The sequence below is a fragment of the Amblyomma mixtum genome, chromosome 5 (genome assembly GCF_055824585.1).
Source record: "Amblyomma mixtum isolate Tamu chromosome 5, ASM5582458v1, whole genome shotgun sequence".
Taxonomy (NCBI): Eukaryota; Metazoa; Arthropoda; class Arachnida; order Ixodida; family Ixodidae; genus Amblyomma; species Amblyomma mixtum.
The window spans coordinates 71842414-71855058 of NC_143016.1; the positions used below are offsets into that span (position 1 = coordinate 71842414).

At 47.1% G+C, this 12645-nt stretch overlaps 1 protein-coding gene across 8 annotated transcripts in view; it reads right to left on the reverse strand.

The window, feature by feature from the left end:
• Positions 1-337: 337 nt before the first annotated feature.
• LOC149342632 (uncharacterized) overlaps positions 338-12645 on the reverse strand; it is a 185350-nt gene continuing 173042 nt past the window's right edge. For 4 of the 8 annotated variants that reach the window (XM_089545052.1, XM_089545053.1, XM_089545051.1 and 1 more), the window contains 6 exons: positions 11983-12247; positions 10739-10919; positions 8277-8322; positions 4450-4681; positions 2548-2714; positions 338-744 (listed from right to left, as the gene is read on the reverse strand). In XM_089545052.1, coding sequence (XP_089401178.1) covers positions 684-744; positions 2548-2714; positions 4450-4681; positions 8277-8322; positions 10739-10919; positions 11983-12189 — 894 coding nt within the window. In that variant the 5' untranslated portion in view covers positions 12190-12247 and the 3' untranslated portion in view covers positions 338-683. The remainder of the gene's footprint in view (positions 745-2547; positions 2715-4449; positions 4682-8276; positions 8323-10738; positions 10920-11982; positions 12248-12645) is intronic. The other 4 variants (XM_089545059.1, XM_089545057.1, XM_089545056.1 and 1 more) reach the window with 1 other exon arrangement.

A 12645-nucleotide genomic window follows, 5' to 3' on the forward strand; every position in this document is an offset into this window, starting at 1 on the left:
AAGCGAGAATAGGTGAAGGAACGCGAGGCTGCGCACGGGTCTGTCACGTTCAGAGCGGAACAAAACACGATAGCTTGGCGATTAATGCGGTCTTTTTGTCGGCTGGGTAGGCGGAAAGTGCAGGCATCAGAGGAGAGCTGAAAACTACAGTAAACTTAAGATGTTCTTAGGCGTCGCGCCAGAGGCGATGCAGCTTTCGAAGTCAACACTCGCATTTGCAGCATTACAAGTCAAGGTTCCGTTATTTGTTTGCGGACCTGGGCGACCCCACGCACATCTTATTGCGACAATCCGCAAATATTTCGTAATACTGAGCATGTGTGATTAAGGTTTTGAGTACAGGCATGATTTTTTATACCGCCTTTATAAATATTCGTATATACATAACTTCGGATGCTTCGTAGTTTGCTAATTACAATAACAACCAATGCAACCGCCGGTGTTTCGACCTGCGGTTGAGAGACTCCGGATGCGGTCCACTCCCGCAAGACCAGCCAAGCCCACGATAGGCCAGGAGATGAAAGCGGGGAAGAACATAGGAGGAAGGCGCTCGTCTTGAAATGCCGCTGTCCGACGAGCGCCTTCCATAGACCGGCGGAGATGGCGAGGCCGCTTCGCGGGGTGAGGAGGCTGTGCGTGGTCTCGTATCGAAACACAGCAGCCTGGCACCTCGAAGCGGCCGCCTATTGGAGCTGGGCCACCGAACCCGATGTGTGCGTAGCACTGGTCCGGATGCAGCCGTACCTGCGTACCACGGGCAGAGTGAGTGTGTCACCACGAGTACGATTAACAGGAATGCACTCACAGAAATCAGCGTAAAGAGAGGCACTATGAAGAGCGTCCTTGTTCCGCATATTTAAATGCTAATGTAGCTGCAGTGCGTGATATATTCTTTTGTCTGACCTATGCTGATCTTTTTAAAGCGCTGTCGCGGAGGTCAGCCACAAAAATATGAATGCTGGAAAGGATCTACGTTACAATAAAGCTACACAAGTTTCACGGCTCTAAGAGAAAAGCAAAATGCATGCATAAAAAGCAAAGGCATGCGCAATTAAGGAGGTGCAGATGAAACTTTGGAAGCTTGTATGTCGGAAAAACAGGGGTGATAAAAGAATTCTACTAAATGGAGTTTTGTAGGAATTGGACCGCCTCTAAATTTTCATTATAAACATGCTTGTTTACTGCATCCACTACCTCGTGATTGATTTCAGTTATTTAGGCGCCTGACGATAAGTTTTCCTCTCACTTCGTGTCTCCCGGGCCGAATTTCCTCTGTGAAAGGGGAATTTCATGCACCTCACAGCACCTAGTTAAGATATCTGAAAAATTTTCATGGCCCTTTATACTGGTTCACCACAACCAGTACGGATAGAGAATAGATGGCGTTCAAGAAGTACGACCTCCTCCACTTGCAATACTCGCAGTCCTGAAAATCTGGATCGACCAACAACTGTACGGCACTTCGAAGGAATCACTGGACAGTATCTCCCAAGTTCCATCACCATTCTCTGGTAACCTGGCCGCGAGGGGTTTGAGAAATTGAGCTGGTTCATCTCCTTGCCCGCGCATTATTGGCAGGGTGCCCTCCATCCCCCGCCAAGCCGATGTCGGAGAACGACCCAGAGCTCTACAAGCAACAGGTGAACCAAAAAGAACAACACATGCGACAGGAAGGCACCTTGCTCTCTCCACTATATCCACATCTCACCACACAAAAATCCCTAATTTTTCGTATAAACTGACCCGGTGGTCCTCGTCAGATCGCAGGCATTCAGCATATGCTTTTCACATGAAACACTCGCCAAGTCACACCTTATAGTTCGTTCTCTTGTCCTGCGTCACCTGCACCCACCCACTCTCTGCATTGCAAACACTCTGGAAAGACAAAATGGAAAAGCTGCGGCATGTGGTTAAAAGAAGGGTAGTAGTATAAATAATGTGCGTTTCCGACTTGCGTACACTCGAGGGAATAGAACGACAACAAATGCTGTATGTCGTGCCACACTAAAAGACGGGTGCATCGAAGCAAGCAAAAATCAAAACGAGACGCCCTTGAGTGCGTCTGAATGAAACTGAAGTTAGTTCTTAACGTTTATGTCGCGATGGCATATGACTGGAAGAATTGAAGACCCCCCGTGTGTTCCTTCTCCATCATCTAATCCCCACCTAAGCCCCACCTTGTGTTTCTTCTACATCAACTAATATGTTCATGCTTTTCTATCCATTCCATATCCGCTGCATTGGCCAGACAAACTTTGGTCTTGGACTGAAAACTCGACCTGCTTTGCTTCAATAAGCTGCTTTCCTTTTGAATATATATGTTTGCCTTCCTTCTTTCTATTTACTTTAACATGCTCAGCTTGAGTTTAATTAGACGGCGCTACATGTTCACATTAATTATACAGCGACCAAAGTAATGCGCAGAGGTACAGGTGCGCAGTTGGGGCAGTCGCGGCTCGCATGACATTTCTCGTGCTCTTCATAAAAAGTTCGCCTGATTTGTTTGAATTTCTCTTATTCGCAAATCACGTGCAGGTGCTCACTCACCGGCCGCACCAATCAGCCTTGCGCTGTACGCCCATTTCCTCCCAGCGGGGCTCGGTGCGCTCTGAAGGGCAGCGTAGCTCGGTGCTGACGATGGTCCACTCCTCCTTGCCCACAGGATGTTTGGGGGTGTGCTCGACGGCCGCCCCAGTGACGCCAGCTGCCTGCACCTGCGTTAACGACGCCGTTGCTCCAATGTCACAGTAACATGTCGACGGGTCCTGAGAGTTACAAAACTGATGTAGACTGTGTGATTATACGATATTGCATGCCGATAGCTAAAAAAGGTAGCCATCACCGTAATTCACTTCGTAAGATCAATACACACAAAAAACTAAAGTTATTTATCGTGCAATTCTGAAGTCGATTCCACGGATTTTTCATCTCGCCTTTTTTGGGTAACTTAGAGTCAGTGCTATGATTTTCTCAACTCCATCGTCGGATTTCAGGATAGTTGTTGACTCCCTTCAGCTGCAATGTGCGAAAAACGAGGCGGGGACTCAAAAGTAAGCCAGGCGCCAGGAACGAGACATGGGTGGTAACTTAAACCTCCGTGTATTGAGTTCGATGTGGTGAATTCTTCATCGTTTGTTCGCAATCTTGTCGAGGTGTGTTGGCTTTTCGCGCGAATTTGGCTTATCTTTTAACAGCTTAAACTCATCCGACACTACAGCACGAACCAAAAATGTGCTCCACGGTTTCCTTGGTTCACAACATGGTTTATTAAAGCCTATTCACACTTGCGAGTCCCAGAGGCTGTGCGACCAGTTTGGTCTTAAAGTGACTGTTTCAATTGGTCGCAACGGTCAAAAAGCTACCGTCAGAGGCCTGTCGCACGGTTCTCGATTTTACAGCTTCGAGATCCGCGGTCAAAAATTGTTAACGAGCCAGCGGCACCGCGGAAGTTAACGAAAGCTTTTCACACAAGGATTCTTGTTGCTTGTTAACAGTCAAGATCGACAACTCTCGTGATGAAAGAGACAAGTTCGGGGAAGCGACGCGTGGAATTTTCAAGTTTGGTGCAGTCGAGCCGCTGCCTGGTCGCAAGCGACAGCCGTATGCACGTCCCGCGGGACACTCTCAAGAGCGAATGGGCCCTTTATCTGTCCCTGTCCGACTCATTCAAGGGTGCGTTAACATGCGAAATTAGAAAGGGAAGTGCCAGCACAAGGAGAGCGGGAAGCGCGACAGTTTATTGTGGCCTCTTTTCATATCCTGCTCTATGAAATGTCATTAGATAACACAGGGTTCCTCTATGTTTGCCCTAAGTTCATTTACTGTTTTTGTGTAGGGTGCAGCAGTATTGGACTGATGGTCAATAGGAACATAATCCAAAATTACTGCTGAGGAAAGTACAATATCATTTAAAAATAGCTGCTAGCTATTGCCCTCTGGGCTCTCTTAATCAAGGCGTTTGTGCAGCTCTCAGTAGGTGAATTTTATAAAGAATACTGTAAGTATTCGAGTCAGCAGTGTGCCGCACATGAAAAGCGGTTTGGCGCGTGTTCGAACAATGGAATGTCTTTCCAATCTTATGGGACGTTAAATCTCCATAACCCAATTGCTTCAATTCATTGCTGAAGGAAGTACAAATAACATGTCCAGCTTGAATTACATCTGCCCGCCCAGGTATACAGCCGGGGATGTATATAGACTGCTGATTTACGACGTATATTTTAACGATATCGAAGCCAACATCAAAGCGTAATCGCAACAGGTCTGGTTCTAGCGATGACAAGCAAATCAAACGTCTGAACGACGACGTACCTCGTGCTCATGTGCCCGGTTGTTTTGCCCTAACTCCTGAAAACAGGCAGCTTCTAATTTGCGCCAACACTATGCTTGTGTTCTTAGTGGCAGTGCGTCCATCTGACAGCCGTTATCGCAGGATCATTGCTCCCGTACCTGAGGCAGCGGAGAGCTGGAGTGGGATGAAGAGCGCACCGAACACTGCACGCTAAGGAATGCACCGGCCGGGGTGGTGGCTGTCCCAGCACGTGTTGTGTCGTGCAGAGAATCAGCCGGCTCGTCCCACACTTGAGCCATCACCTGGTGGACACGGCGTCTGCGCGCACCGAGTGAGGATCGCGGTTGCTCTTCTCCGGGGTCCAAGCAGTACAGACGGTGGAACCAGTACCTGCGGATGATACCGAAGGATAGCATATGTGTATAGAGGAAGCCCCGCTGAGAGACTGGGAATGACAACGCTCGCCTGACGGCCAGCTAACCACAAGCCTGCTTCAGGTACCTTGGTGGTGTCTGGTCCATTTATCGCGGACTTTAAAACTCGGAGAAAACAATTATGAGGAGAACTTATCAAACCGATGTACTAGAGCTAACTCTTCACTACTTTTTTAGGTGAACGGAGCCATACATTCCTCAGGCGTGTAAATATGTAGGTTGCTCAGTCTATACAAGCAAACGAAAACAGCCAGTACTTCAACGCGTAGACTCGTCGTTTGTATTTCCTCCTGGTCCTCGTATTTTTCTCCCCGCTTGAAGCTTCTTGTGACGTCATCGTCTCTGGAAAAGATCTATGATTTATGGGGTTTAACTTCCCAAAGCGACTAAGGGTAAGAGGGACGCCGTAGTGGAGGGCTCCGGAAATTTCGACCACTTGGGTCACAGTACACCGGTCTCTCGGCATTATGGCTAAGATGAAAGAGTCGTGTCTCTGGAGAAGGAAGCGGGCCACCCGACTTCATGATTATTGGGATTTTCGCTCCAAATACCAATCACCCGAGAAAATGAAGTCGCTTTTTTCCTTGCTTTAAGCACCTTCGAAACCGGGGCTTCAACATTGATTGCGTGTGTCGTTGCGAAACTCTACCGTTTCGAGCGCTCACCATCCTCATAAGTAGTACAGGTATGTATAGCTGAAAGGTTCACTGAAGACGATTCTGATCTCGTATATTTACCGCAGGAACTCGATCTGCACGCTCCTAGTATTCTAAGAAACTTCGAATTACTGTCCTGTGCGGCGAATTCTCCTATGAAATGGAATAAATGTCCCGGCTCCCAACATTTTTTTTTTAACTTATCTTCGAATATAGGAGGAGTCAGCCTGCGCGTGGAACGCTTTTCAGCCAGGCGCGTGGTGGCTTGCCGCTCTACCAACGGCGGCGTGATACGTAGCGATGATCGCAAAGTGTCCACGCGTATTTTTATTTACACAGGCCTAGTTTGCAGCTACGTAGCCTTAGACACACTATTTTTTGACGGAAACCTAAAATCAAAATAAAAGCAATAGCGAAACAGCCACTCGACTGGCTGAAAGGAACTCCAGGGCTGGCCGACTCCTCCCCTTTTCGAAGCAGAGTTCAAAAAAAAGGGCGACCGCCGGGTCGTTTATTCGAGTTCATAGGGAAATCAGCAGCTTCGGACAATATTTCCAACTCTCTAAGATTGCTCGGAGAGTGTAGATGGAGTTCCCGCCGTAAAAAGACGATTTAAGATTTCCCTTTAGTGCACCTTTAAGGGCCATATTTACTGAGTTAATAACGCACTTCTTTACCCAAAACTCTGCAAGAATTGTGCGTGTGTGTGTGTGTGTGTGCGTGTGCGTGTGCGTGCGTGCGTGCGTGTGTGTGTGTGTGTGTGTGTGCGTGTGCGTGTGCGCGTGCGCGTGCGCGTGCGTGTGCGTGTGCGCGTGCGCGTGCGTGTGTGTGTGTGTGCGCGCTTTATAGGGTATGCCTTATGCTTTATAGGGTATGCCTCACATAAAACGGAACGCAATCTTCAGCTCGATTCTTGTGCTCGAGAGCACAGACAACACCTTTTATCTCAAACCGGCCCGTATAACAACTCGCCGTCAATAATTCACTCCAAAGAGAGCAGGACAAGAATAATACTTATTTTTATTTCATTACATTAAGCCCCTGTTAACGGGTGTAACATAAGGGATAGCTAGATTTTAAAAAGAAGCACCAAGAGCAATTTCTTTTTAGATCTTCAGTGAACTATAATGAGAGAGGTTCGGCTTCAGAGCGAAACCGAACCCTACAAATTGCTACGATTCTTAATACGTCACATCGGAAATACAACTCATTGCGAGGACTGCTGAATCCCACTGCCTATGAGCTGCCTTGCAGAACATGTTCATAGGCTGTTTGCCCCATAAGTGTGAGATTACGCACTAATGACATTGGACCGGTGGCAGTTACAGTATTGCGTGGTTTGATTCGTAGTTTGATGTAATTCTTTCGGCGTTCCAAATAAGGGCAGCTGATAGATTCGACATCAACAGCAGGATACTACGCTCCATACTAGTGGGTTGCGTTTATTACGCGAGGGAAAGAAAACTGTTCTCTTTAAATGCCAAAGTAGGGGAGGGGGCATTAATTATGCGGGTGCGTTCATTACACAAATAAATACAGTACTGTATAGTAGTGTGCTTCACACTTCAGCTTCACAACTTCAGAACAGCTTCAGAATGATCTAATAAATCTTGCCTGAACGTAGGTTAAACTACGGAAGGGTCTTAAAATGCGTAGCCTGTAGACGAAAGTCACAAAATGGGACGTGGTCTACTCTCTGCTTATTTAACATTATTGTCAACCTGTCTACACCCACTGCAATACAAAGGCCTCTTATATATGTCTCCAATTAACCCTGTCTTGTGCAGCTGCGGTCGCCTAATACCCCCCAAACATCCTAATCTAGCCCTTTCTGCCACCCTCTGCTACGCTTGCCTTCTCTTCGAATCCAGCGCGCTACTCTTGTGACCATCTATCATCTTTCCTTCCATTTACATGTCCTGCCTAAGCCCGTTTCTTCTTGAATTCGAGTAGGATGTCATTCGTTAGGCTGAATTTTTGCCTTACCGATTGTGCTGTACCCTGGCCTGTTAGCATTACACGCGTGATTTTGCTTTCCACAGCTTGCCTCCTTGTCCTTAATTTAAAATGAACCATTTTTGATAGCCTCAACATTTTTGGACATAGGTTAGTACAGGCAACATAGAGCTACTATGCACTTTTTTCTCGAAAGATACTGGCAGGCGGCGAAATGCACTCCATCCTGTTCTTATTCTCACGTCATTTCACTCCCATGGTACAGATGGCTTACCTGCACTGAGATCTCTTTCGACTTCGAATGTGTTGCTGTCGATCCTAAACTGCTGTTCTCTTCCGAGACTGCTGAACTTTATTTTAGTGTTTTGCATACCAATTTATACACGTAACGTTTTGTATTCAGTATTTTTATAATCGTTCATGCTTTTAAACTTGTCCGTTAAAATTTCTTAGCAGATCAGTTCACCTATGAATACAGTATTACTAAGGTATCGTCTATTAACTCTTATTCTCAGCTCGTTGGGTTTCGGAGGCATTCTATGAATACCTTTGATGAACACATGGCATTACAAAGATCGCGTCTCCAAGCCTGACATCTTTCCGTATTCTGAATTAATTTATGTATAGAGAACTATGGTGGCTGTGCAGACAATGTGGACACTTTCCACTATATTTGAGCATGCCTTTTCTACATCCTAGCTCTTTAATTATTCTAGCTACATCTACATCCTAGCTCTTTAATTCGGCAGTCTTTTTTTTTGCCGCCAAAACTGGTAGTGGCAGCCACTTCAGTTTCTTTTAACTGAAAACCATGAAACACACATTTGAAATATTTTCGCAGAAGGGCCACGAGCGGTATGTACTGAGGGCTGAAAAGATGTGCAACTGAAGTGGAGAACAATTAGAATGCAAATATCAGGAGGCGGAAGCGCCACTCACCAGCTTTGAGCCTTTACGATGATCTCTGAAACTTTCGTGGTGTTATCTACAGGCAAAAATAAAAATGAAAGGAACCGCATAAGGCAATGAAGAAGTGAATAAGGTAATGTCAAATGAAGTTAGCATGCTAAGCTGAGGACACATGCGGACTAAATTACAATGGTGTCTCTATTTACTGTAATTTTTGTAACAATGGCGCTGTATTTCTACCTTATATTACATAGCATATTATTAGGATTTTAACTTCCCGTAAGAACAGCACAAAGAAGGAATATCTTTCGGACCAGGAAATAGTAAACAAGTTGCGCCAGAGTAGCCTCAAAAGCAGTGTGCTTTAAGCAGGATTAAAAGGGGTGTGAGGAATTGTAATAACGCTCACAATAAGATACGAAAGCTGGATTTAGTTTTGATCAAGTCTATTGGCAGAAAATGTTTAATTCTTTCCTAAAAAGACGGCAGCGCAGTTGTGAACATCTTGAACACTTATTGAATTCGGTGATCTTTGTAGGTGCCGAGATTCTTACACAAATATTAGCTGCGGTTCAGGTACTGCTGAACTATAAGCGGCTTGGAGTCTGTAACGTTGAGTGCGTTCCGGACACACTATGGGCAGCGCACCCAACCTGTCAGGGGCAGTTAATGGTTGATCGCGACAGTTTTCGCACCCAATGAACGATGCGGCCTCTTAAAGCAGTGCCGCGAGTCTGCCACAACATTGTCAGCGCTAACGCAACCAGCCTACGTCTCTTATCACCCCACGTACCTATTAGCGCGATTCAGGCGTCCAATGACCCAGGGAACGAGTTGCGCGCACTTAATTTCCTAAAAGTAATCGGAGTGTAAACCGTTGTCAAGGCCAACGGCAATGAATACAATGAACGCCGACGGCCTATGGCTTCAGTGCCGCTTCGGTGGTACAACGTTACCAATGCCAACGCATGCAGCGCACATCTGTCACTACCGCCACGTAGCCTAAAGCACGACTGAGGAGTCCACTGTTCCAAGAGGGCAGTTATGCGCCTTTACTTTGCTTTCCAAGCTCCCGCTCCATTGGTATCGTCGTTTAAAGCGCCACTATGAGGTCCTCTGTCTCAGAGGGTCAGTTTGCACCTTGGCTTTGGAAGCTCAAGGCCTTTTGAAGGTGAAAACTAATCACACGGCGAATGAAGCACGAGGTGCCGGGGTGAAGATTTCGATTCAAAAGCTCTAAATACATCGAGTATTGAGAGCTCCGGGAGTCTGCAAGAGTTCCATGGCTCTCTAATAATGCCGCTAACGCACCTAAGGGGCATAAAGTGTACAAAGATAGGTCTTAATGTATATATAACCAGTATTCTCTCCCCGCCCTCTACATTTAATACAGTAAATATTTTTCATAATGTTCCCGTAACCTGTGGAAAGTGACAAGCGCACGAACGACACTCTTATTCACGGGTTAGCTTTGAGACGTGCGTTTTGCGCCAGCGGCCGTGGTCTCAGGACTATATTCCCATTCGTAAATGGCCATTTCACACTGCAACCGCATTACCTAGCGGGGTAATTCAAACAGCCCACAACAATCTCAAAGTACAACACTGACGACGTTACTATACAATACCTCAGTGGCCTTCAAGGTCGGGACGTCCTTACACCGCCATTACGTAGTGCACAACAATAAAGAACAACTACTGCGTTGTAAATAAAAATGGCAAGCCGGGACTCAAAACCCTTGCCCCTTAGGTAAAGAACCAGGCGCGCTGCTCTTCGACCACGGAGCGGTTCGGTTTGAGGGCGATACATGGAGGCCTTCTGTAAGCGCCTCGCACCGCAGAGTACTCTGCAGAGCGGGTAACATCTTCTACTTAATTAAGGGGATCAATTAAAGTCACCAATGCTTGTCACCAATTGACAACGGCTAGGCGTACGAGCAACCAAAATACTCTCGCCGCGTCTTAGTGGCACGAGGGTGCCACTAAGGCATTCTCGTCAAGGCTATCAGTAAGTCATCGAAATTTTTTTTTCGCCAGCGTCAGTAAACCTCGCTAAAGGGTGCCCACGCAATTTTTACAGGGAACAAAAAGGGAGAAAATGGTTGAAAAAAAGCCAAGGCTGATGTGCTGGAAAGGTGGTTTATGATGGCTGCTTTTGGCGTCATATGCCTGCAGTCCTCACATGCCCATGCTCTCAACGACTAACGGTGGGCAGGATCCCATGTACACGTGCCTCCTTGCGATGGTTTCTCCATTTTGCTCTGTGATAAGAAGGTGATTGATGGTACACCACCTTAACTGCAGGATAACTGCATTTCTGTTATCTCAGTGGTTACCTTTAGGATGCGGGGACTCGTAAGGTCAGGGTTATTTTTGCTGGCGGTGAATACCTGCCCTGTTCACATGAGCGGGGCTCCTTCTGACGACGTCACGTGCTCTCGCCATTGTTTACAACATCAGGTTGTGCCCTTTGTTGCTCACTGATTGGCTCACCAATATTTGCTGGACTGCGTGGATCTATGGCGACTGGCCATGGATGGGTCGGGGTCCTGCTTGCTGTAATAGCCGGCAGCTGCGCGGACCACGTCTCGGGAGGGATCCTGTCGTTGGTACCTCGAAGCCTCTGCGGTGATGTTTCACCTCGGCAGTGCCTGTCCATCCCTGCTTGCTCGTGCTGAGGATTAGAAAACACATCCTTGAACATCGGCGTAATTTAGGCATTTTAAATACAGTCTGCCCTGAAAGCAGCGCTTTCGAATGAGAACCTTCCAGAAGGTAGGCAAATAACAGCGACTGCCTTAAGGAATGTCAACCGCCAATAAACTTGTCCTACTAATTTCCCGTTATCTTTTTGCTGCCATTTCCATGGACATAAATATTTTGTTTGTGGAGCCTGTGTAATAAAAAAAAAACGCGAAACATGCACACGTGTATAATGAAAGTGACAATGAAGTGCGCCAATTGGACAGCCGCTTTCCAGAATAAATAAAACCTTTGGGTTACATGTGGATGCTTTCACGCTCCTTCATATTTGTTGTACTGCGGTTGACTGTGAAGTTTATTTTAGCTGACTGCATTGAGGCAGAATTCAATGTATGCTTGATCGACACATCGTCCACACAAGTCACGTAATTAACCGAACGCTAGTGCTACGCGACACAATTATACTTCTTTAAGCAGACCGTAACGAAAAAATTAACCGATGCCTAGACGACGCATGCACAGCCTGGGTTGTGGCAACACAACGAATCCGTCGAGGCGTCTGTCGTAACTTACGGTTTGGTGGCGTCAGTTTCTTTTTCATGACGCCACATGACACGACGTGCTTGTCATGACCCCGCATGATATGTCATGCTTGGTCATTCACGTCATACACACCCATCATTTGTGATCACGTGAGCTGACAATTGACATCGACTTATGTTTGACACCTGAAGCCACCAAATGAGCCGATGAGCTCCTGAAGCTGTCGAATAACATAGGCTGTACACACCTGCACTGGCCTACTTTCTCGATATCCCCACATTCCCTCTCTCATCCAAATAACCATGAACCCCTGGTAATGACAGTGAACTGCCTTCCTATGACTACCCGAGGATCTCAAGCCAGCTTTGATCCAGTACATTTTAAACACCCTTGGCGTGGAGGAAGCCTTGGAAGAGCCGCAGAGTAACGTCGCAGGAATTTTTACTCTATTTGCCTGCAATAACCGAAAGGTGGTGCGTGTTGTCGCATACCTGCGTAGTCGCTTCAGCAGCTCTAGACCGTGAGCAGGGAAAGAGCAGCGAGGCGTGACGGAGACTGCGTGGAGCCAGGGTGGTGGCCAACGTGGCCGGGGCCTGTTTCAACTCGCCAGTGTCCCCGTAGTGTGGTCGCCGATTTCTGTCGCAGTCCTCCTTGGTGGTCTCAGACATGTTGACCGGACATAGCATCAGCTCTTGCATGGCTCACGTGCTGACTGGCGGCGCGCAAATGATCTCCTAAGATTATGCTTCAGTTCATCTGCAAAAATAAATATATTTCTTAGCACAAGAGCTTGGTGCTAAAATAAAAGTCTAGTAAGTAGTGAGAAAGCGTTTAAATTGAAAATAGGTTTTTGAGGACAGGAAAGCGCGGAGTAATTGTACTGCGCGGTAAAGGAAGGGAGGAAGGTGAGAGTACAAGACAGAGGGAAAGAGGTGCTGCATTCGAGGGCTTCGGAATTATTTCGACCACCTGGGGATTTTTAACGTGCGCTGACATCGCACAGCACACGGGCACCGCGGTCGGGTACACTGCCGCCGCGGTCGGGTAGCAACGTGTCCGTCCATGCTCGCGGTGTCCGTCCTTGCGCTGGAATCGTGCCAACCGTGGCCACACCTCCGCGCAGCGGCGCAACCTCCTCCGTAATTTCCACACCT